A 26,872-nucleotide genomic window follows, 5' to 3' on the forward strand; every position below is an offset into this window, starting at 1 on the left:
CTTGGATGATGTGGTCTGCAGTGAATTAGCTGTGAAGTGAAGTTAAACAGGATCTCTTAATGCTGCCGTCTGGCCAAAAAATCTCCCTTTAAAATCAGAGCAAAACAGAAGCACAGCAGCACTTCTGTTGACAGGAAGCATTTGGAGGAACCATTTCTCTGAGAACAAATCATCAGCTATGTGTTTCTCCATTACTGTCTTATTGTCTTCCCATTAGCTGGAAGCATCAACAAGCAGCCATCGTCTCTTTCGGCGTACTTGACCTCTTCAATTAATCACCCCTCCTCCCTACTTTTTCCATGAAATGTTTACCGTCTTCCTCTCTGTCCGGCCCTACTTCACTCTATCATTTCTTTCCATCTCGCGGAGTCTCCAGTGATATCTTTGTAAAAGATGGAGCAGTCATCATGGCGGTGATAGAGAGCCAGCATTCATTTATGATAAAGGCATGCAGATTTCTTAGAGATATACCGCATTGATCCACCTCCTTATGACTCTAACCTCCCAGTTGTGCCGTTTTAAGGTAACATCTATATTTTGGGAAATGCGCTTAATCGCTTTCTTGAGGAAAGTTAGATTAGAAGATCGATACCACTCTAATATCTGTCCTCTAATCATAAGGCTGCAGCCGACAGCCGGTTAGCTTTATTTAGCACAAAGACTGGAAACGGGGAAACATATTGCCTGGCTTTGTGCAGCCGTTACATAATCCGTCTACAAGCTCTTCTAAACTAAATCTAGTTTGTTCAATTCATACAAAAATCAAAGTATAAAAACAACAATTTAGCATTTTACGGAGGTTATGTGCCAGATTATTCCTTAGTTGGGAGCAGTAACTTCCTGGGTTATGTTACCTTACCTATGGACAGAGCCAGACTGCCTCCTCCTATTTCCAGTCTTTGTGCTCAGAAATCTTTGTCATAACATATTGCGAACCAGTAATTGGGAATTGTTAAAGGACTTAAAGGACGCTTATTCAGCCCGCTCACTTGCAGGGCGTCAAACACCGAGGCTCTGTCATGGCCGTCGGCGTGTGATACAAGACCCCCTTTAGTGCTTGGATGAAACGCACTGGGCGTTACATTAACTATAATGTAAACCCATCAGCGGCAACAGGGAACGCTTATAGAAAGTGTGCCGGGAATGTGGTGACATAGTTTAAAGAGCGGAAATGGACTCACAGGGCGGGCGGGAGAGGAGGTGGATGGGTCCAACAAACACAAGGCATTCATCTAGGAAACCGCTGTTCGTGTGCTGTGCGTCACGTTACAATCAGCTGTTCATTTGTGTCTCATGTTCACAACGTTCATTTCATTTTCACTGTACAAACGTAGTAGTTTTAAGCCCAACCATATAGTTATTTCCTAAACCTAACTAAGTGGTTTTGATGCCTAAACCTAAAGAGATGCCAATGGTAACTATAGTTACAGGGATATGAAGCTACTGTACAACCAGCAGCTGGTTTGCATAGGTTAGCACAAAAACTAGAAACGGAGAAACAAGAATAATCCAGCTCTTAATCTACTGTAAAATGTAAATCTTTTTTTTTTTTATGTATTAAACAAACTACATGTTAATTAGTGAGTTTTAAAGATGCTGGTAAACATATTTTGTAACCACTGGACAAAGCCATGGCTAGCTGTTTCCCTGTTCTCAGACTGGCTCAAGCCAGATATTTACAGTGGACGTGAAAGCGGTATCGATATTGTCATCTAACTCTCGGCAAGAAAGTGGATGAGCAAACAATGTTGAGTGATATCGATGATAGTGATATGATATAATGACTATAGTGACTATAGTGACTGTAGTGAGTGATATAATGACATTATATAATACATATTACATATAATGATATTTCAAACAGTGCCCAGTAAATGAGTAGAAATATTATATAACAGAGATTTCTTGCAGTTTGTAGTTATACTGATTCATACACGTTTTTAAAAGGGATTCTGTTCTTCTGTCTGTCCCTCTTTACAGAATGCAGCATGCAAAAGGAGTTATTATTATTATTATTATTATTAGTTACTAACCACAAGTTATTATTTAGCTCCATCTTCAGATCAGTTGTCAGTTGATAGCTACAAAGTGCAGCACTTTGGTATGTGCCTGTGCTGTATCAGTATTCACCAAGAAACTGCTGTAGTGGGAGAAAGAGAGCGGAAAAAATCTTCAGGTTTCTGATTTCTCACTTTTTTTGCGTCTTTTTTTTCTCTTGGTCTCTGCTCCCCTCTCCATAGCTCTCTTTTGCTTCCTCTCTTCAATACTCCACTTCATACACACACATATCCACACAGTGTATATAGGCCTCCCCTTCCTCATCACTATCTTGTAAGACATCACCCCCCCCCCTTCATTTTCCTTCCATTTCCCCAACTCTCTCGTTATTTCTCATTGTCTACATCTCTTCCTCCACTTTTCCTCCCTCACTCCCCCCTCATTTTCTCTGTTTTACCCCTCTCTCTCTCTCTCTGTCTCTCTCTCGGCCCTGCCTGATGTGTGGTTGTAAGAGGAGGTGTTTTGACCTGACATTGGGTTTGTTCAGCACGTCAGTCCATAGCTGCTGGAGGCCCTGTGGGATCCTCTGGGGTCGGGGTTTGTTGGTTGTGGAGTGCAGTTCTCAAGCCGATACCCTCATTCAGAATACAAACCTGCAGCTCACCTCTGAAAGGGAGGGAGACGGGCTACGGGGTGAGAGGGGGTTCAACACCACCTCTTCTTCCCTCCATTCATCCCTTCCACCTTCAGGTACTCTCTCCCTCTCATCCCCTCTCCTCTTTCTCTCTCTATGCCTCAATGCATACATAAAGTACACAGACCCAGGGTAGTACAACGGCCCTGGGCAAAGACCTAAAAATACTAGCTTCAACACACCCTTACGTGAGGCTACACACACACACACACACACACACTAACACTAACACGCACATACATGCACTCGCGATATCACACTGAGATTCCCAGAGCTGCTCTCTACCATTGCAAGGAGCCGCACAGACTTTCTCTCCACTAAATAAATCGCTGTTCACACTCTCACTGTAGTTTTTTGATCTGAACTTAACTCTGCTGTGTTCTTAGCGGGACTTCAAATCATTAAGGTGTTTGAGTGTCAAAATCTTTCTTTTCTCCCTCTTTCCCCCTGCAGCACATATTGATGACTGCAACTCTATATTATTACAGAGAATTCAGATCTCTCTCTCCGGGCAGAAACCGAAGGAAGAATACTAAGCTACCAAATGGTTTTAACCCCATATGATCATCTACATTCCTGAGAGGAGATAAGACCATAGATTGTATAAAATATGGATGTAGTCTCCGTGATGTTACTCATAGGTTTCTGAAGAGCCGTTGTCCAGCTGCGGCCTGTAGCACCTCAGTAGCACCTCATGCCATGCCCACCTCACCTCACGCCCTCTTTGGCTATATGGTTAGAGTTATGGTTAGAGTTAACGTGATGTGATAGGGTTAGGCGTGAGTTGGGCCGTTGTGAATGTGGGTGGCTCCAGCTGTCGCCATCTTGGCAGTGATGACACAACCTAACTCAATAATCCAAAAAGGGTCAAAGAGGTGGATCGTCAGTGGAGCTGACATTTTTCAGCACTGGAGGTTTATTCAACTCATCAGGTTTTACTCAGTGATTGATATCAAGGTGCAGGGAGCAGCACAACCAGGGTGGAGCCAAATTCAGAGCAGGGCTGCGGTCCAAAGTCTTTTTCTCTTAGGAAGGTTCCTAATTGAGTGAAATGACCCGGAAGTATGTCAGTAGCAGCCATGATAAGAGCTGTTCGAATTCTCTAAATGCTAAGGAAAGGTGCTGCAATGCTTCCTTTATTATCTCCTTTATCGTATAAGATACACTGGACCATCCTTTACCAAAGGAAAGGAGATAATGCAGTTCCACAATTCCTTGCAGCCGCAACCTTTAAAGCAACGCACCATTCTGCCCTTCATGAAAACAAACGATATGCCTATCTTGCATAATATTTTCAGACAGTCATATACTAGTTGGGATTCAACAAGTAACAAATAAGTAAAAAACAAAACAACTGCAACACATAAAGTTAACAGTAAACATATAGCAAACAAATAATCAACATAAATAAATATTACGTACGAAATGAGCAGGAAGAAATATACATTTAATGGTTCTACTCCTTCACCAAAAATAAAAAAATAACTCAATATTTATCATATAAACTTTGCGGTAGCCTGTAGGTTATTCCTTTTTTTAATTTCAAGTCCAACCTTGGTAATGAAGTAATATTTTTCACAGGTTGTAGGGAAGATAATCCTTTATTATATGTTGATGTAAAGTGTTACATTAGCAGGATTGCGATATCTCTCTCTTTCACACACCACGGGCGAAGCAGCCTGTCACTGAAAGAGCTATTTAAAAACGCACAGGGTAAACATGCGCCTTTTGTGGTCCATCTTTGGAACATTGTAGTTTCACCTCGGCAGACTCACGTCACTAACATCCACCGCCGTTGCATCATAATAATGGAGCCTATAGTGTAAGTGCTGTCGGATTCTCTTAACACCATGATTGTCTTTTCCTAAGTCCTCATGAATTGTCTTTCACATCTTTTCTTGACCTCATGACGTTTTCCATCGAGGTCAAGGAAAAGTGGTTAGGGACGTAATTTTTCTACTTTTTGACCACAGCCCAGGGCTGATGAGGAACAGATGAAACTCAGAATGGCAGTGCAGTCACAAAGGCGGGAAAACACACAAAGGAAGGCAGGAATTAAAATCAGACATGACACATGGGGAGAGTGAACTTACAAAATAAAATAGGAAGGACTATGAAAAATCCCAGGACCCTGACAACTCTCAAATATGAAGGGATGAGATGTGTGGGGCGATCAATATTAAGTCTGTTTATATAAAAGAATCAAACCAGAAGGTTAATGATGGGAGCGACGAGCGGCTCGTGCCGATGGCACCGGACCCCCCACAGATCACTCTCATCGCTTCTTCCTCGTCTGACTCTTCCGCCTCTTGCTCTGCTTCACACTAGTCCCCGGTGCTTCTTAGACTCTCAACTGCTGAACGGTACGTTAATGTAATAAATTTGATTTAATTTAATTGGCAAACATCAAACAAAGATATAATTTACTGATTCTAGCTGGTGTTCATGGTAGTATAATCCATGCTACAAGCTCACGCTACATCAGTTTTCCTTTAAGTTAATTAATGCAATGTTGGAACACTGCATCACTATTTAGAGTTTCTAATTTATCGTCTGCTGATACTGACAGATGTCATATTCATTATGATAATGCATTTTTTATCAATACTGTTTGATATGTTGACACGTCATCAAAGTCATAATGAGTGATCCCCAATAATGGCCACTTCATTCCAACCACAAATCCAGAGCTATACGTTCTCCCCCACCTCCCTGCCTTTGGTTGTGCAGCACACTTAAATATTTATAATTCATTAATATTATTTGCAGTTGGTTATGATATGACTGGGAACACTAGGAAATAAATAAGACCACCGCCACAGTTGCGGGCAGATTTGCTGGAGCAGCGAAATCCTCTGTTTTACGGTAATTGATGAAGCACTAGTGTACAGTATTTCATATGCTGAGTAATTTTCTAATTGGTCGAGGGATAGCAAGTTGTTGTGCAGTCCTGCAGCAGTGAGGGGAAACACTTCAGAGAGAAAGAAAGGGGCAAAGAAATGCAATGATTTGTGAATCTCCTTAAGATATGCAGCATGAACTGCATTTATTCCAATGAAAATCTTTTTTTCTGAATACTTGTCCACACACTGCCGGACTGCTCGCTGTGCCTTTATAATAGTGGTGTTGTACTGAGGTTGGCCTTCAAAGTCCTTCCCCAGTGATTATGTCTCGTGCCGGAATACGTACAGTTCATGTAAATCTGATTAGCCTACAAGTCACTCTCTTCAGGCTATATGCGGCGTGTGCATGTCCGCAGAGACAATACCATCCTATATTTGTCCCTTCAACTCAAGCGGTATGGATTGAATATGTTTGCATAATGGATTTTCACACATCACAGTGCATGAATGGAATCTGATGCTTGAGATGGTTGAAGTTGTGGGATTAGGTGGAGAATATTTAGAAATGCTATAAATGTGGCACGAGATATCTCTATCACCGAGAAGCGTTTCAAAGGGATTGCTGTCTATAACGATTCCTTCCTCTCATCTTATTTTGGAAATACTGTAATCATGTAATCAAATTGGTTAAAAGCCAAGTGAAATGGACAAACATCATTGGTGTATTGCTGGTGTTTCATCCTGCAGGAGGTGCCCTGATGGGTCATCCGCTCTAAATTCAAATATTCCAGTAGTGAGTAAAACCAAGGCTAATTTTTTTGAGAGCTCCTGTAATCCAAAAATCCACCCATACCATTTTAAATCACCACAGGCAGCAGGAATAATGAATCTTTTGCTGCGTGCACGTCATAAACATGTAAACTCACTGGGCCGGGAGGTGCAAGAGTAATGAGAGGCAGTCCAAACAGTCTGTCATCATCTATGCCTTTAGAGTGGGTCCTCTACCCGGGCCCCTGCAAAGTATATTGGTAGCATTATAGCATAGCGGCCCTCAATTTATCAATAAAAGAACCAATGTGTCACTCCGGCAAACACACAGCCGGCATTTGCATTCAAGATAACGAGACCTGTCATGTGAATTTTATACTCTGTCTCCTCGCCCTGTTTGTGCTGTCCCTCTTTCTTGCTCTCTTGCCTTTTGCTTTTCCTCCTTTTGGAAATCCGGCTGAGAGCTCCTCCCGTGACCACGACGGCTCTTCATGGACCACTGTAATATTCAGATTCCATTCTAGTACGTTACTGATAAATTATTCATAAATTTGCTTTGCATTATACCATTTCTTTTATTCTATTCTGTTCGAATCTATTGTATTCTACGTCATTTCTTTTATTCCTACTCTCTCCCCTCCACATAATGCCACTTGCAGAGCTCTTCCCACCAACCACCTATTGTTGCACGCCGCCTGCAGCCACTGCTGATACCAACTCTAGCTCTAGTTTTCAGTCCTGTTTTTTTTCTTTTTGGGAGCCTGTGTGCATTATATTTGCCTTCTGCCCTCTCCTTTTGCAAGAATAATATGTTTTCAGAAGCCGCAAACAAATTGTAACTCCCGATTCAATTGCCAACATTCTTCTGAGAATGAAAAACAGTATTAAAATACTGTAAAAAATGCAGTGTTGACAGACCAATCCGGAGAGAGTAAACAATAGCTACAGTGGTGAGCAGCAACATAATCCCTACGCGCAGGACTCCATGCAGTGCTGTGTGTGTATATATACAGTGTGTGCCCTCCACAGGATGGCTGTGGCTGTGCAATAAAGGCCAGACTACAGCTGTGAGAGAGACAGAGATCCCATCGCCAAATCCAATAAGAGGAGTAGAATTTCATTACAGATGTTCAGCCTGGATATGACGGCTCCATCAATAACCGTCCCACATGTGAGAGGCAGAGGGGCGAGCATGGCGCAGTCAAAGTCGCACAGCCATGGCAGAATCTATATCGGATTGTTTCACAGCTCCACTAGCTTGAGTCGTCTTCTCCCGCCTTCCCTCGTTCTCTCCATCGCTTCTTTTTTCTTGCTGATGCCTCCCTTTCATTCTCTCTCTTTTCCCGACGCTTTCTTTCACCTTCACTTTTTTTTTTTGTCTTGACAATAGAAATGTCCAGTCTTTCTTCATTGGAGCAAGGAATTACATCTCAAGTGGTCTGGTTCAATACGGCTGTCCACTCTCCTCGGCAGACAACCAAGATGTTTGCTTAAAAAAATATATGGCCCTTGTTTTGATTTCCAATTACAGCCTCTCTCTCTGTCTCTGTGTTTCTCTCCTCCTCACTGAAACAATTTTCACTTGCCAAACAGCGTGTCATAAGTAACACCATTTCTTATGCGGCAACTACAGAGACAGATTCATTAAAAGAACAACATCATTTAATGGAAAAACAGCCTTTTTTGTTCTTTAAAATAATATGCATGTGTTCTTCTCATTTACTGTGTCAACATAAAAGGAGGTGCGCCCTTTATTGGCTATTTTCTATGCAAGATTTTGCCATCCGTCACTTCTATAACTAGTATCTCCTACATATTCATAATAGGCTATGGTGACAAACAACCGAGTTGTTTTGTAATAGCGTTTTGCTGAAGCTCAGAGATACTTGAGCTGATGTGTACAAAAAGTCTAAGGTCAAACCAACTTCACTGGACAGTGAATAGACAGAAAGGACAGCCGTGTCTGGAAGAGTTGTCATCCTTCTTGAAAGTTTTTGTTTCAACACTCGGCTGAAGTAATAGAAAAGTCGCAAGGACAACTTTTCAGTCCATTTAACTTTTTCAATTTGCTTTTTCAGACTATAATATCTGAAGGATTCCAGCTCTGCTTTCAAAACAGTCTGTCGTTAAAACACATTTTGTTTCGAGGAATTCATAGGCATTTTGAGCATCTAACATTCGTAGGCCAGTGATTTGACCCTCAAATGTCGATTTCACAACATGAAGAGCTGCTTTTCTTTATATCACGCTATTGTTATTATATCATGAATGACCTCCAACTAAATAGACTGTGATTAAAATGTCTCTAAGGAATGACATAAACAGGTTAGACAGAAATAGTTCACATTGAAAAGGCTTTTTGTTGCTTTTATGTAATGTAGCCTATTATGCTATTACATAAACCAGCTCACCCCTGGTTGAGAAGTAACAAGCCTGTAGGGATACTCTTGACTTTCCTTTGTTCAAAACTTTTACCAAAGTTTGAACACTACAAACAACCTGCTCGAGTTAGATATGGTAACACAGAGCAATGTTTTTAATCTTCTTTGTAAAGTGTATATTTCTATGGCAACTGGACAATTTTCAAGCTAGATTTATAAAAGATAGTACCAACAGCAAACCTCAAAATATTATGCATATTGTGAATCTTTCTATACACACTGAAGAGTTCCTCTGCATAAATAAATACCCTGGTTAGCAATTAGAGGCCTGTGTCAAACTTAAACATACTAACTAAAGTCTTTTATAAATTGGTTTATTATCAACTGGAAGAATATCTTCTCAAAAATAAATACTTTTTAAGTACCAGTCTCTGGTTTCAGAACAGTTCACTCTTTGACTTTTTAATTACATAAAAATGGAGAACGAAAGAAAGAAACTATTGGTATAGTCATGTTAGACTTAAAAAAGGCTTTCGATACTATTGATAATGGTACTTTTAATGAAACTGAAATGTGTGGGCCTTAAAGACACAGCAGTAAATTAGTTTAAATCCTTTTTGGCAAACAGGAACAAGGTGTGTAAAGTTGTTGAGACCCTGTCCACAGTTATGGAGGTCACATGTGGGGTACCACATGGCTCCATTTTGGGACCATTGTTGTTTATGATATGCCGGCAGCATCTAAAATTATGCTTTATGCAGATGACTCTATCTTATTACCATCCAGTAAATATACCAGAGTAATACAGGAAACTCTTAGTAGAGAACGGTCTCTGGTAAGAGTCCATTGTATTTGGCAATAAACTAGGGCTGTCAAAGTTAACGCGATAATAACACGTTAGCGCAAATTCGTTTTAACGGCACTAACTTCTTTAACTCAATCAATCTTTCGGAGGTTGCAGCGCACTCACTTCTAAAGCTAGAGTGAAGATACTGCTGTGAAACAAGCCTACGGACCTAAGGAATTCATTGGTACCAACCATGTCAGACTAACTTGTCACAAAGGAGGTTAAATTACACTCCCAACTTGCGCTAAATTTTGGTGAGGAATAAACTGGCATGGCCATTTTCAAAGGGTTCCCTTGACCTCTGACCTCAAGATATGTGAATAAAAATGGGTTCTATGTGTACCCACAAGTCTCCCCTTTACTGACATGCCCACTTTATGATAATCACATGCAGTTTGGGGCAAGTCATAGTCAAGTCAGCACACTGACACACTGACAGCTGTTGTTGCCTGTTGGGCTTGAGTTTGCCATGTTATGATTTGAGCATATTTTTTATGCTAAATGCAGTATCTGTGAGGGTTTCTGGACAATATTTGTCATTGTATTGTGTTGTTGATTGATTTCCAATAATAAATATATACAAACATTTGCATAAAGCAAGTGTAATTGCTCACTCCCATGTTGATAAGATTATTAAATACTTGACAAACAGATACAAAATGTATGCTTAATTTGCGATTAGATATTTTAATTGATTGACAGCCCTACAATAAGCACAAGCTTTAGAAAAGCGATACAACTTAGGTACAGTGTGAAGCATATATTATTGAATCCAAAACCAATGTCAAATACCTTGGAGTCTGTCTTGACCAATCTGTCACTGGGGAGGAAGTTGCAGCTACAACCTTATCTAAAATTGCAAAAATAGCTTACGATTTTATATCGTTACACTTATTTTTTTATATTCAGGTGAAGACACCTTTAGTTACCTCATTAATCCAGTGCCACTTCGACTATGCCTGCGCCGTATGGTATAGTTGACCGTCCCAAAATCTTAAAAACAAAATGCAGGCATAGCGTAGAATTATGTTATCAGATACATGCTCAGTGCTCCTCCCAGGACACATATTGGACCAGTAGAAATGATGCAGGTTGGATTATTACCTGTTGAAGATCGAGTTAAACAACTGACACTTAATCATATGTTTGTTATTATTCACAAAAGGGCCCCAGAACATATGAACTGTCAAATTGACATGATTGGAAGCCAACATAATTGCAACACAAGAGCAAGCATTATGTCATGCAGTGTTCCTTGTGTTAAAAGTAAAATAGCAAGAAGCTCTTATGGAACAACTTGCCCCTGCATATTAAACAAGGCCAAACAAAGGCAACTCTTAAAACAAAAGTTAAGGCAGATCTGTGGGGAATGTTGATGGTTCACTTTTAAGGCAGGGAGTTTGAACAATGGGTGTGGAGTTGCAAGGGGGACTAGTAGATTTATGTTGTAATTTATTTGTTTCCAATGATTTGTGATTTGTGTTTTGTTGTTTCCATGGAGGACCACTTTGGAAATAAGTGTTTTCAGTGATGCTTTTAAGGGCTATGTGATTTGTTTTTGCACCATGATACTCTTTTGAGTTGTGATGCTTTTAAATACCTAATAAAAATCAAATCAAATATCAATCAAAAAAAGTAAAAAGGTTGCACCGCAGATGTGCCATTTATGATGATAAAATTTGTCTTGTCTCGCAGGAAATCCACTGGAGAGGCAGACATATTTGTGCACAGCCACCACATGAATGAGAGGTAGGGAAGTCCACATTTTTCAATTACCTCTCGCTGCCATCTGGAACCGCCACCACTTGGGTACAGCTTTGGCCAACCTTTGTTGTATTTAATGAGTGTTTGTTAAACACATTTAATGGAGGCACATGCTGAAATTCTAAAAATACATCATGAAAGTTCTAATAAGCAAGAGTTTGTAATTTAAAAACATGTAGCATCAGCTCAAGTGGACCTAACAAGAGCTTCCCATGTTGCCTTCTAAAGACTCGGTGGATTTGCTCTTTTTAATTTAATCCCTCTCCTATGGTAAATAATATGCTAAATAATATGCAATCTTTGGAGAAAAGAAACTGTTGGCTTAACCAATACCGTGTCACTGTGATGTGCTGGGTTTAAACGCAACAGATCCGTTTTCACATCCATCGTCTTTATGTTTCCCATCTCTGTCTTCTCTGATTCACCTGAGAAAGGCAGAAAGTCTTCTTGAAGGCAATAGGTGAGCACTGCAGTCCATCCAGAGAAAGCTACAGACTCACTCTGTCTCTCTCTAATCACTTTAATTCCCTACAATCGCCATTAATACCGTATTGCAAATCAATCAAGCAGAAAGGATTTCTCCCATTATGGTGAAATATTAACAGCTTTAGTGGAACGAATGAAAGCAGAAAGAAAATAAGTTGGCTTACTGCCTGTGACAAAAACATTTGAGCTTTTTTTGCAGGCATTAAAGTAATATTTTATCTCACACGGATATATATTCTACACACAACAATATGAGCACTCCATTACTTTGAATTTTATTGTCTGCTGCTCTTTCTTTTCTCATTTTGCTCCCCTGCGATTTATGTTCACCATGTATTACCGTGCTAAGGTCTGTGGCTGGGATTTTTCTGCCCAGGCATCGACATAACTATCATTCTCAGCTCATATCGCAGTGGTTTTGAGAGCCATTAGTGCATGCCATACATATTTATCAAGGCTCATCACACGCAGTCCGTGTATCAAACTTGATAAACAGGAGTTTATATCAAAACATCCAGTTCTGTCGAGCATGAAAGTGATATTTCCAAGCACATCTGTAACAACTCAGTGTTTTAGTGAAGGAATCTTATTCAGCTGTCAGCAACAGGCAGCCTACTATACTTTTCTCTTGCATGATGACATAAGCCACATTAACACCTCATTACAGGCGTTTACATCAGTTCCTGTGGTAATCTCCAAACAAAGACCGTGATGCACACTGTGAACTGCACAGTAGCAGATGTATCACTCATTTCTCAGACAAAAACTCATTGGCATGTTACCTAACTCAGGGTAAAGAGTCCAATTGCATCAGCGACAAAACTGCTGTGGTGAAGAGAAGAAGAGAAGCCCAACAAAAAACAGGTGGGTGAGCGCAGAAAGGAATGATGGGACGGCAATGGGAGCCGTCTGTGATTGGAGCATTCCTAGCTCCAGTAAACCTTTCTTCTCTCTCCGCCATGTGCAGAGTGTTGATAAGAGACATCATCCCACTGACTCATTAATCAACTGTGAAATGTACAGCTACCTGCCGCTTTCTTATTCCCGTGCCCCCAAAACCCCTCCGCTACCTGCTTTCCCTCCTCTTCTCCACTTCTGCCTGCCTGTAAAGAGAAGAAACAAACTGGACTCCACAAGGATTCCTTTTGAAAAAAAGAAAAGAAAATTGCTCTGCTTGCACATTTCCTGTTTCAAGATTTTTCCCTCCTTCCCAATCATATCCACATGTGCACAGCCTTGTGTATATACGCATGCATTCACACACAAGCCTGAACGCACACTCGGTGGTGTTTGAACACAGGAATGCAAGGACACGGGGGGCAAAAGGAGCGCTCACGACTCACCAACTGGTTTGCGCTTTAAAGTTGTGCATCTGAGGACTTTGTTCTGCAGACACATGTCCTACGCATTTCTGTCTCAGTGGCTCAAGTTATGATCATGCAGACAGATAACCGTGTCATTTTGGCTTTACATCTAACATCCAAACCAAGCTGCCACCGCTCACTTTTCTCCTCTATGAAAGCACTTTATTCTGCCTCTATTCAAGCTGTCCCATCACGGCGCTCCAGCACCGGTGTTACACTGAAATCTGTGACCATCAAAATCTGTGACCGTAGAGAGCCAGCGACACGAGGTCACCATTTCTGATGGCTGTCGTCTGAAAAAAATGTGACCCCATTGTAATAAATGAAACAAATATGTGACAGAAAACACACAAAACTGTGATGTTGTTGTTCATCTTTCAGCTGCTTCCGTTAGGGTTCACCGCAGCGGATCATTGATTCGCACATTGATTCGGCATAGGTTTTACGCCGGATATCCTTCCTGACAGTACATGTTTTGGTGGTGGGAGGAAACTGGAGAATCCGGAGGAAACCCACGCAGACACAGTGAGAACAAGAAAACCAGCTAAGAAAACACACAAAACTAAATTGCTAAAAATCATAAATGTATATTAATATTTTTAAATTAAAGATATATTCACAAAACTGTAAAAGAAAAGTAAAAGATAGGTACAGTGGGTGGTAACCTCATGTCTTGCTGGTTCTCTGCGGTCACAGATTTCGGTGTAATATCTGCCATAAAGTCCCTGATACATTTCTAAATTGGTCTGTGTGTTGTGTAGGTCTCCCTGCATATACGTTCTCTTAAGCTGTTGTAAGAACTGCTGATCTTCCGTCTTTTTTCACCCCAAACTCAGACCCACTCTAGGGAGGGTGAAATGAAGAGAGGGGAGGTTTGAATTTTGATCAGTTTATTTGCATTTTCTACATGTCAAAACCCTTAATTTATCTGCCACTTTTGATCGCCTTTAGCTGACTATATAATAACTCAGTGCGTCATCAGTTTTTCTGAAAAGTAAGCAACAAACTGACCAAATCAAAGTTTGATTAATAGGCAGGGAGGTATAGACGGCATTGTTCTGGTGACAGCTGCGTCAACAGGGAGCTCAGAGAGCTTTCTCGCTGTAAATTTTTTCTGATGGAGCAGATTGTAAAAATATACACAGCAGGGCAGAAGTTCACTTTCATGTTGCATTTATGGAACAGAATACACTGCTAACAGGCAAATGCTGTGATTTACATTTACGGCACGCTGCGGAGGAACGAAGAACTCTATTTGGTTCCACACATGGAGTGAAAGCCAAAAAACAAGAAATGTTTATGTTGTCAAAAGAGTTGAACATGAAGTGTCAGTCAGTGACTTCTCACAGTACACATCCCAGAAACATCCCCAGATCCTTGTTATCATCCAGGTACAAATGCTGCAGTCTGCATTTCACCTTCTCCCAGTAATAATAATCCTGCTACCGAGCCCTAAATTATTCAAGCAAAATGCAAAATACATAGAGGTGTAAGTGACTGCAGGTAACGGCGGGTCCAAGTGTCAAACTCAAATATACTATATTTGTATTTTAATATGAAAATGTAAGCATGTAAAAACAATAATAATGTTTGCCAGCTATAAAAAGGACCCATGTCTTTGTTGGAGAATGGGGTCTGCACTGTATTATGACTCTATTGCATTATGGGCTACTGAGGCTGTCCTTGCAGGAGAATTGGCAGCTCTGTGTCATCTTTGATGGATTTCTCCCTCTGAAATTGTTAAATGTTGATGTAGGATAAGAAACCCTTGCTTTTTGATTCTCAAACACCGAGTCTGACGTCTACTGTTGATGCTAGATATGTTTTAGATAGACGATTAGATAGATTTGTTTAAATTGAACTGTTTTTCACACCCAACCTATTATCTATTTTTTACTTAGACAACCATATCTATAAACCATGTATTCTATAACCAGAGAGTAATTTAGAGCAGCTTGTAAGCGTTTACAGAGGTACATTATAATTCAAAAGGACTGCAGCATTGCCAGGAACAATATCTGATAAAAAAAGAGATGCTTCTTACTTCAGACAGCGAGCACAAATTATTAATGTATTCTGTATCGTTTTATCTTTTAAAACACTTTGGTGGTTTGAAATGTTGGCAGATGTTACAAATGCATGATTATTTGTTATGAGACTGGTGAAAAATCCCTAAAATGGAACTGTTTGTATTTTATACCTCATAGAGTCACCATATCTTTTGACATCCAAAATGATAACAAGGCCGAGCCAAAACATCAAACACAGTGTCACTGTTCAAATTTGTTGAATGTGGAGCTCACAATGAGAAATTATACATATTATATTCAAGTGTTTGACATTTTTATATTCTCAGAAGCCCAGAGCAGTAAACACACCAGTTCAGGAAATCACTGTAATTTCTGCCAGACCTGACCACACTGTATACGCTGCAACTACAGTTAACAATAACATATTGAGCAGAGTTTCATTCGACATCTGTACCCGTGACAGATTGTAAACCTTTTTTTCTAAATCAGCCGGTAACATAAAGCTGTGTGGTTCAGTAGCATGCAGTTACGATGACACAACACTATATTCGATGGGCCGCCTGAAGACATAAACATTTTGGTGGGAACACTGATTGTGCGTCAGAAACAGTCAACATTCATTCAAGGAAAAAATGACGTATTTATAAACATAGAAAAATACATCTTGCTGCAAATGTACCCTTGTGAGATGATTCAGTCAGAAAGTCACTCCGACGCCATATGTATATTGAAAAAATTGGTCGCAGTTCCACACATGAAGAGATCTCTTTCTAGCATAACATAGAGGGTCCTCTCTAGGAAGGGATCCTACCACATGTGGACAGGACGAATGATTACAGCCAATAACTTTTTCAATGTACATATGAGGCTTTTGAGTATTGAAAGTAGTTGAAAAAAATCTGAACTGATCCTTTAAGAAGTTAATTTTTGTCCAAAGTTAGTATAAAACTGCCACAGCAGATGGATACCACTTTCATTTTTGTACACTAGTTGGCTTAGCACAGAGATACTTTGTCCAAAGGTATATATTCCAGCACATAACCCCCCTAAAATCACTATGTATCAGTGCTAGTGGGCAGATCTTTGGGCAGAGCCCTGTTAGCTGTTTCCCTGTTTCCAGTCTTTATGCTAAGCCAAGCCAACCAGCTGCTGGCAGTAGCTTCGTATAGAGCGTATAGACATGAGGGTGGTAACAGGGCATGTGAACGGACTGGAGCAGTGACAAGAATATCCGCTCCTCGCTTACGGAGCTGTTCGTTCCCTCCGCTCCTCTGCTGAAACCGCTCCAGGCCGTTCCGCTCAATATTGCTCGCTCCAAAAAAAGAAAAAAGAAAAAAAACAGCGTTGTATTTTTAATTAGGGCTGTAGGCTACTGAATGTCATTTTTTTTTTTGTACATTCAAAGCTTCCATTGAGGATTTTGAATTAAGATTTTAATGTCAGTCGTCATATTTTATTATGACATCAACCTAAAAAAACATTAAGAATGCTTAAACAAAATCCTCAATTTGAATAAAGTTATTAATCGGATTAAATTAGTTTTTTTCAACAGTTTTTGACCGCAGTGAAAATGTTGTTTTTGAAAAGCTAAACGCCAACAAATAGGAATTGAAGCAGAATATTTTGTTAGATAAAAACGTGAATCTTGAAAATGATTACATATTTTTTTTCAATACATTTTGACTTTTGGACTTTGCAACGCTCTGGAGTTATTGGACATTTTTGGATCACAGAGTTGGAAACAACCTTACGCATCACTATTGGAATCTAATTCTACAAATAGTATAATACTAATAATAGTAATGTAGCTTAATCTTTATCTGCAACTATGCAGAAATACCGGGTTTAAACAGATTGGATAGACATGTGCAACATTCAAATGTTTATTTAGAATTCAAATTTCAACTAGGTCGGAGTTGGGCATGCTTCAAACTCATGGTGTGAGCGGTAGGTACCGGAGCAAAATTGAAGCGGGATGGAGCGGCAGATAAAGGCCCTGACGAACCAAGCTGACGATCGTCCATCTGACAGGTTGGGGCCGTCGGTGAGCGTCTGACGGCTTAGTTTTTGCGATGTGTCCCAAACCGTCGGCACTAGTCAGCCCGTGTCGGAGTTTTTTCGGCCAATTCAGCATGTTTTTCAGCACTGCATCTTTTTCAGTAAATAGATATAGTCATAGAGCCCATGTATGTCGGAGAGAGAAATCACTCTGATTGGCTGTTCGGCTTGAACCAATCAGTGCACGAGAAGAGAAACGGACGCAAGGAAAACAAGCCAATGAGTCAAGAGGGCACACAGGAGGCTCTTTTCATTTTTAATCTTCATCTCATCTGATCATTGCAATACACGGATATTTTCACATCGACATGACCATCTGGAATAAAGCCAAGTGGTGAGAGAGAGTGGTGTGAAAGTGGTCGGCAAACGCCGCATTATTTCATGTAAGTATCATAACAACAGCTTGTAAATCCGGGCTGGTGCAGAACGTACGTGGTAGTTGGCAGTTGGCTGTAATCTTTGCGGTGTGTTCAAGAGCTGCTTTTTGGCCGAGACACAGGCGGCGTGAGGCGACGTAATGGTTAACCTTCGTCGCTGCTAGTTCTTTGATGTTGGTTTGGTGTGTCTGGGCCTTAAGGTGACACTCCAACTTTTTAAAAAGTCTGCTCTGCAAAATCCTCCCGCCCATTGCTTTGAAGGCAGCTTTGTACAATAATTTACTTATTAAAGGACTTTTTTTTTCAACAATATCTTTTTCATTAAATAGATATGGTCATAGAGCCTATGTATGTGAATTTAGATCATTTTAAGAAGAAGAAAAAAAGAACAACAGAGTTAAGAGGCTGGGTCAGGCTTAAGCTCTCTAAAAAAACTAGCGGCTGTCCTGACTCTCCAAAAAGCTTGCAGTTAATTACACTATGCATCATAACCTCTGCTCTCTGAGGGGGCACAACGAACCCCCACGCTGGCAATTTAAAGTGCTCCTTATAAGCTTCTTTTCTCCTGCATAGAAACATAAACGCACACACATTGTAATAATTGTCCGCACGCACTCAGTGAACACAGTATGATACTCACACACAGGTTATGGCTTTCCAAGCAGTTTGAGCTCGTTTAATCTCATCATCCCTGTATACATTCTTTGTGATCAAACCTTTATAGACAACGCAGATAATGAAGGCCTTCCATTAGAGCCAATACAGAGCCATCTTAGCGTACAGTGATGTCCATTCAAGGTACCGTAGATATCATTTGGCTGAATGAAAGAAAAATGTTGTTTATATACATAGAGACAGAAATATACACATGTGCAGGTGGACGTATGGCGCACACCCACAGTCATTAACAACATCTCAAATGACCAAAGGACTGCTAACTGGTTACGTCACCATCTTTAGTTCTTTTCGCCGCCTGCTGAGAAAAAGTATACTGTAGCACCCAAATGAAAGAGCCGTACGGTAGATTGATTATGGTCACGGATACTATACCAACACTTAGAACACTGAGTAGGCTTTACAGTTTAGAGTTTACACTAGTGTTGAAGAGACAGAATGTAATCATCCCCCATCCCCGCCCCTAAATTTGTGGTCTGTTCATCCAAGAGAAGATTAAGTCGAGAACCAATTCAAGACAAAAAAAGTGTGACTGATAGCAGAAATATGTCTCTTTCTCTCTCTTTCTTTCTCTACCCCATTTACCTCTTGCTCATTCCTTTTCTCCCTGCAACAATTTCATTCCTGTCAATCCTGTCTTCTTTTAATTATGTTGTTCATTCCCTCTCCTCCCTCCTTTGGTGAGAAAAGCGCAGGAGTCTTTAAAATGAACAGCTTCAGTCCTCCAGGACTTTGTGTCTCAGTCTGAGGGAGAGTCGTTCCCAGAGAATGGCCCTCGTGGCCTCTCCTACCAAGGGTCCTTTTTAAAGCCATGTGCTTCATCACAGTCATGGTCCGCCCGAACAATACATCAAATGAACAACAAATTCACAATTGTAAAATTTCACTATATTCCACCTCCTTTTTTTTTTTTTTTTTCCCTCTTTCATAAATGCCATTTTACGTCAACTGCCCAGAGATTCAGCCTTCTTAATATCAGTCTCAGAAATAACACCTTCTGCTTTTGGGATCAGCTTGTGGGTGGATGACCTCTTTTTCTCCTCCTGGCGCTTCTATAAGGCATGCTGGGCCAGGACCAGAGCCAGAGCCAGGCCAGGAAGCAGTGCCCAGACGTTGGCACACAGACAAGCGGAGTGATCCTCTGGCAGGCCTTGGGTTTTGCCCAGGCCACCGTTTCTTGGTTCAGGATGCTGGGCAGATAGAGGGATACACAGAGGGAGAGAGAGAGAGAGACGTGTAAAGGTTAGACGTGACTCAGACACTCGTGCTGCTTCTTGTTCTGGCATTTGATGAGGGAGAGGAGACAGGAGGGAGGTGAGACAGGACAGGGTCAGAGCCGAGGAGAGGAAGAGACAACACGAGAGTCAGAAAGTCAGAGTAAGAGTGAGACATTACATGGATCCGTGGCAGACCCACTTTGGCACGAACATCAAGTGTTTGATCCACCAAATGTTTTGATATGTGAAGTATATTTGAAGCCTCTGCTTAGTATGCTCTCTGCTTCTTAAACAAGTTGGCAACAAAGGAAAGCTTCTAGTGAGGACTTTTTCTCTTTTTTCTTGAACTCTTTTAGGTTGTGCCAGCAAGTCTCTAAACAGTTTTTAAAGCTATCATTACCGACTTTATTTACAAGAAAAACATGCCACGGAGCCAAACACACACACTACAGAAGCCAGCAACGGCAGCAGCTGTGGAAATTCTCTCAATATTTCATAAGGCATAAATTACAGCAAGCAGAGGCCGAACAAAACACTTGCAAGACCCCTTGTATGGAGTTTGACTGTGCACAATCAAAACACTACAGTTTATTCTTGTGCACAAGAGAAAATAAACTCATGTACAAAGGGAGAGAGAAAGAGTTTGCTGTTCACATTATAGCAGAGAGCAGTGGGAACACATCAGTCCAGATATTAAACTCCATGGCCTCCAGAGCTCCACTGTCATATCCACACCGCAATTGCCTTATTATGTGCTTTTTCCATAAAATTGTTAGCGTTTTGAATACTTTTTCAATTTTCTCGGATTCTTGTAACACAAAGCAGAACCATTTGCCTCCAAGTTAAAGTAGTCTCGCTCAATTTGCGGAGGCACCATTTTCAGTCCAGCACAGCAGTACGAAAGGCACATCATAAGGAACATGAAACATTTCTTCTCCTCCTCCTCCTCCTCCTCCTCCACCTCCACCATCCCCTCAACTCATCTTCGCCAATGTAACCTTTGTAGAGATTGCACTTTGGTTCATTTCCCTGTACACAGGAAACACATCTACTCCGATGCTATCTAAAAGCACCTCATCTTCCAACAGAACACGGCAACATATGAACAAGAAAGTAAAAAATGAAACAAGAAAATTGTGTTGGATTATATTAACAGGGCAGGCATATATTTTTTCCTGTTGAGAGAAGGAAAGAAGGGGAAAGGAGGGGTATCCAAAATAGCAGCAGTTATCACAGTACCTGGGCTTGTGCGTTCACGCTCTACAAAGAAATGGTTAAAAGACAGTTGCCAAAAAAAGGAGGAGAAAAAAAAGCTATGGATAGCTTGACAATGCACCAAACACATCCGCGACTAAAAGCCAATTAATTAGCAAGGGCAGTGATGTGTGGCAGCAGCCTGTTGACATGAGTCCAGATCTCCGGCTGCAGCCAATATCCACACATACACTCAGGCTCGTGAGGAGGTACACACGCGCATAAACACACGGCTAGATGCACAAACACGCACACAGATGCATGCACCGTGACGGAATACAGACAATGTCAAAACACGCACTCATTTACTGATGCTTAAACACATGCAGAGAGAGAGGATGGAAAACAGTCCCCGGTATTTATTTAAAAGTGTTGATAAGAAAGTATCCCGCACGTCATTGAAACAGGTACACATGCAGACGGCAGAGAGTGTTTTCATTATCGATCAGCAAATTGTCAAATTTACAGCGGCAGGTCTGCGTTTCCCGAGGCAAGTAATCGAGTAACCCTGAGGTACGTAGTTTCTGTCCACAATCAATTTCATTCAATTGAGCTGAAAATCAACACATGGCACTGGCAGTGTGGGAACACACACGGCACCAGCTTGCCAATGGTTATGAGGTTGGAGGGGATGTTTACACATACAGAGGTTGGTTTATATTACATTTCAAATTAAACTTGAAATGCAGTAAAATGAACAGTTTAACTAAAACAAGAATCTGTCAAGCGAGGACATTTAAATTCAAATCAGGATTACAAAAGACACACAAAAATACATCTTATCTGTGAGACCCAATATCCCTCATCCAACTCTACCGAAACATGTTAGTATACGGGAAAAAATACTGTTTTCTCCACGTAAACAAAGCAGGACTTGTGATGGCTTCCACTATGACTTACAATGCTCAAAGGACTGAGCTTCAGCCCACATGTTTACTCAGTGAGCATGGGATAAAGCCCACAACCACTGGCAGTGACATTTTGAATAATTATGCATCTAAATTAGCTGAAAATACTCTATACACACTATAAGAGAGCAGTGTGACTGACATGAACCGGCTTAGTCACGGACCGCGGATTCTCCCTCTAACTGCGCTTCACATTATAGGTTATCCTTTGGTGTCTTGGTCGTTCATCCATCCATCACAAACCTGATGCATTCTGGCGGTTTGTACACAATTGCGCGCTAGTGTGGGTCTGCCGTTGAGATTTACAGCCTTGGACAGTCAGTCTTCTGCCAAGAGGACTCCATACCATAACAACAACACTCCCCCAATTTATCTGCCATGGAAGTTTGACAAGTTTTAATTGCCAGGCATAGTTGTCTGAGAACGCAGAGCCGCCCAAAATGTCCCTACCAGCTCCCTCTCTAATTATAAACTTCCTGCTTGAGTAATCACACGTCTTATTGTTTCCTAATTACCATTTTTACAATAAATTAAACACCACGCTGCAGTGAGACAGGCACAGAGCGGCGCATCAATACTGACACACACACACTGAACCTTTGGAGAAATCCACCATCCATTCCCCACCCCGCCATCCTCTCTCCCTCTCCAACACCTTTCCCAAACATACACACTGTTATTGTTATCAGAGGTGCTTGTTCATTAATTCTCCCCATCGCAACATTTTTAAGGTTTTAATTTGCTGTCTCCGCCACAATGAGGGTTTGTGCGTAAAGGACAATGCCGCATGACTCGGGCGCAGTGTGACCATTTAATGGCGGTGAAAAGCCCCTGGAATTGCTCAAAATAGACGTCTTAATGGGAGTCATTCATTCGGCATGCAAATTTGCATTCGTAAACACTGCACGCTGCTTGGGTTTTGTGTATATCTGTAATAGTCGCTGAAAAATGACATTAACAATAACATCAGCAGCGGCAGAAAGTTTTTTTCAAAGGACAATTTTATTCTACAGTGTCCAATTCAGCTTAGCTTGGTAACTGGGTCTCCTGCAAAGGTGAAAAACACCATTAGTCTTACACCATGAAGGCTGCACGGCACATCTAAAATACATCTGTAAAACAGAACAATATTTCATTGTGAAAACTAATCAAACTCAACAGCTAGATAAAAAAAGAAAAGAAAAATCTCTCTTTTGTCCAAACTGCAGTGAAATATGTCTGTCCTGCCCAAGAGAGACAGAGAGCGAGAGGGTAGTCTTTGGCGGACAATATGGTCCTGTTATTTTCATGAGTTTTATTTGAGGAGAAAATGAAGTCCAGTTCTATTAGAAGACAAACACACGTGCATTCTTGCAGCGCAGCAAAGAGTGATGGTTTTTCTGCTGCAGACGGTGAACCCGGTTAGAGCCGAGTTGTATGCAGTCTTCAGAGTAGACGGTGCTGAGCAAAGTACAGGCCCTGGGCCAGTATTTTAGAAGCTCTAATCCAGATTAAAGCCCCCACCTCCCCATTTATTTCACTATATCATTGTGTGAGAGCGAAATATAATATTTCAACCAAATGTCATCATTTTGGGTGTAGCATAAACTGTCTTATCATAAAGCGCCTGTTCTGATGTGCCAATTGCTTTAACAAGCGTAGAGATTGAATGTGATGTGAATGTGAATGGAGCGGCGCGTTGAGCTTTATGATTTCGACTCTGTGCAAAATCTTCCTTTCATGGAAGTAGAGTGGAGGAGTGGTTTTGTGGCTCTTTTTGTAATAAAGCCATTTAACAAAGTTGTGCAAGGAAGTTGCTGGAGACTGATGAAAATGTACAGATATATTTGTGCTGCAACAATAACAACAACAACAACATCAACAACAACATATTTTTGCATATAAATTTAACATTTGCAATTGAGTGCTACAAGAATGAGTCCTAAAACCCGGACATGAGTTAGCATTTTAGCACTTCCAGTTCCCTCACCTGGAAGTCAATGGGTTTTAATGGGTTTTTAGTTGAAATAAGGTCTGCTGGTAACACAAGCTTAAGAAATTTTAACGTTTTGTTCTACGATATAAAATATGTCAATAAATCCCCCACTTGTGAATTTTGAAGCCTTTGTGTCTTAAAAAAGGTGGTTGCTAACAACAAAACGTCATCACGTTGACTCGTCCGCCTTTACAGTCTCGTTGTCTATACACCCGCTCATGCGACCGTGGTGTAGTTTGTTTATAGCGTTATAATATAACATTAGCTTTTTACCTCTGGTGATTGCCAAAAATCATAAAAGTGGTGTTCATTTGTGGAAATTAACTTGCTGAACAAAACAAGTAAGTATCATAAACGTGTGTTTGCCACAGAGATGATTTTCTGCATTAATCCAAAACCCAATGTAAGAATCCCATTGGCTTTTTGTCGAGGGAACCCAGGGCGATGCTAACTTCCTGGTTGGCCTACAAAAAGACGTTATCCATGGAGCACTCTATATCCCAAGTAATGAAACAATCAGTGCAAAACCTTTTACCTTTGGGATGGTGACGAAGGGAGATTCTGAGGCGCCCGTCGAATACTCCGACCCCGTCTTCGTCGTCGCTGTGGGACCGGGGACCGACGCATTTTTGTTCTGCACGTTGTCTATCCCGTAACCGAAGGCCTGAATGGCATTTCCTGCAGGGACAGAGATATAAAGCCATTTGTTTTTCACATGCCGTCCCAGCAAGAGAAGCCAGCGAGCAGACAGACAGCTCTAAGTCAACTTCTTGGTCCCTTGCCCAATCTTTGGCAACCGAGGGAATGAGGGAGGGCGGCGTGGGATTGAGGAAGGAAGGAGCAAAACGAGTAAGGAGTCTTTTTGCTTCGTCAGTAAGCTTCAGAGTTAAACTAATCAAAAACAGCAATCGGAGACTTGTTTGCAAAATCTGTCACTGGGGAGGCCGCTTAGGATTTTATGGTCTTACAAACTACCAATACTGCCTTATGTTTAATATTTTAAGCTGTGCCTTCTTTTTGAACATGTTTATATGTGCTATCAATTTAGCTGGTAATTATCCTTCTATAAGTGAAGCCTGCAGAGACCCAACGGACACACTTATCAAATACAAACAACTTTGCTTCATGTCCTCGGCTCATTACAAAACCCCTTTTATGTTGCAACAGCCGCTCTCAAATTGCAACATGCTAACCAAATAGTGGCATAATGTTCGCACTTGAGATGATGAACCCCAATTTGTTTGCCGGCAGTTGTACACTCGGAAATGGAATCTTTTAAAAGCTCAAACAGAGGACGGCAGTCTGTGAATGCATGTAAGAGTGCTTTTGTATCCGCCTGCCCATGTACTGTATGCATGCGTGTGTCATTTTGTGTCTAAGTGCATGTGCGAGTCTCTGCAAAAATGTGATAAATCCCTGTTCAGTCAGCTTTTCAGCTAGATATGGTAAAATAGGGGCTGAGTACCTTTTCACTGCTCATCCGTTTAAAACACGAGGCTTGTTTCTCTTTGTTCAGCCAGAGAGAAGGCAAGGCATGTAATTGCTTGGCAACCACCTCCATTATAAGGTCAGCACGCAGAGATGACTTTGAATAGATTCATGTGACTGATCAAATTCAAAACATTCCCAAACAAAGGAGAAATGGCATTTTTCCCCACCACCACACAAAGGACAAACAGGATAGTTGTGGACCACACATGAATAATCGGCTGGACACCAACACAGTCCTCGGTGCTCCCGATGCATGGCCACATAGATTCGTCTGTCACATCCTCTGTACACCTACACAGTGTTGCACACGCACCGTACAGCAAAACACACACCTGCACACTTAACACATAACAAAAGCACCCTTCATGTTTCCCCATTCTGTTTCGACACTGGTGCTGCTGCTGGAAAAATAAAAAAGCACAGAGAGGAACAGAGCTCACCAGTGGAGCCTAACAACTTAAATGCTAGCAGTGAAGAGCTAGTGAAGTACTGCTGAGACATGCGATGTTACGCATCTGTTTGTCAGGGCCGTCTATCGCTAGCTATCCCCCTACAGATGCCGTACGATGGGGGGATAAAGTCGTAAATCAAACTAGTTGGCTTGAGGGCCTCCACGCAGGATGTTTTACTGCACCCAAATGTTTCACTGAGTGATTAAGCTCATTGCCAATAGCAATTCTATTTTTTAATGACTCTGGATAAGTTTTCCTTTAACCCCTGGGCATATAGCATGCATTGCCCTACCTGCAGGGACAGATGGAGTGAAAGGAAAAGGGATGAGAGCAGAGACAGAGGGAGGCTCAGACGACGTTTGAACTATTATAATATCCTTTCAGCTGGGATGTTTTATGTTGGCCTCCTCCACACAAATTTGACTAAATGTCAAAACTATTCTTCTGTTGGACTAGCCCTTTGCTTGATCTTATAAGGAGAGAGTGGGGAAGAGAGTGGGGATAATAAGTTTGTCTAACACATGGTTTCAATTGCAATATGCTTTGGTTTGTTGATCAATGTAAAAAAAAGTATTTACACTGCAGGAACAGTGAAAGATAGGGATAATGTGTATATATGCACATATGTATACACATAGTGCTGCACAGTGGGTGTGTTTTTGTGTATATTCTCCTCCCTGGTGTGCCGAAGTTTATCGGCTGTTCCCCTTGACTGCAGAGCGGAGATGCTGCATTTTGTGTTATTTTTCAAGACGCCTCCTCAGCTCCCAGCCTCATCCCTCATCCTGCACACTCAGCTAAAACGGCACCTCAGCAATCTATTGAAATGGTCTGAAAGCATTATCCACACAATGGAACATGTTAAAGGCAATGGTGTCTTGTAGCGCTGATGACACTGCTCGCTCCGCCATAGCAAGAGGAAGGAGCTGTAGCTGTATTTTACTTCTCAGTGGGAAAAAAAATGGGATGTCATGCTGCACCCTGCCTGCGATGCATTAGATGTACAGATATGTGTTTTAGCTCCTGCTATTATTTCATTTGTGCTAGATCAGTTCCTTTTCATGACATTTTCCTCCTGCAAGGGATAAGCCCTTTAACTCGCTCAGATTGAATATGAAAATGACATGCAAATGGTTTCTTTTGTATTAAAGTCCGGGCAGATCTTGCCCAAAGGGGGGGATGAGAAGTGATAAAAAATGACTAGTTTCTGAGAAACTAAGAACATTTAATTCCAACTTAATCAGTGGGCAAAGGGGTGTCCGTGGATAAGTTGTATTAAACTATGTTGCA

General features: G+C 41.2%; 1 protein-coding gene across 1 annotated transcript in view; it reads right to left on the reverse strand.

Annotated features, from left to right (window-relative positions):
• Positions 1-18,257: 18,257 nt before the first annotated feature.
• Positions 18,258-26,872, reverse strand: part of LOC119493329 (GDNF family receptor alpha-2-like) — a 53,562-nt gene continuing 44,947 nt past the window's right edge. The window contains exons 7-8 of the mRNA XM_037778521.1: positions 24,175-24,317; positions 18,258-19,475 (exon numbers count right to left, since the gene is read on the reverse strand). Coding sequence (XP_037634449.1) covers positions 19,338-19,475; positions 24,175-24,317 — 281 coding nt within the window. The 3' untranslated portion in view covers positions 18,258-19,337. The remainder of the gene's footprint in view (positions 19,476-24,174; positions 24,318-26,872) is intronic.

The sequence above is a fragment of the Sebastes umbrosus genome, chromosome 8 (genome assembly GCF_015220745.1).
Source record: "Sebastes umbrosus isolate fSebUmb1 chromosome 8, fSebUmb1.pri, whole genome shotgun sequence".
In the NCBI taxonomy this organism is placed as follows: domain Eukaryota; kingdom Metazoa; phylum Chordata; class Actinopteri; order Perciformes; family Sebastidae; genus Sebastes; species Sebastes umbrosus.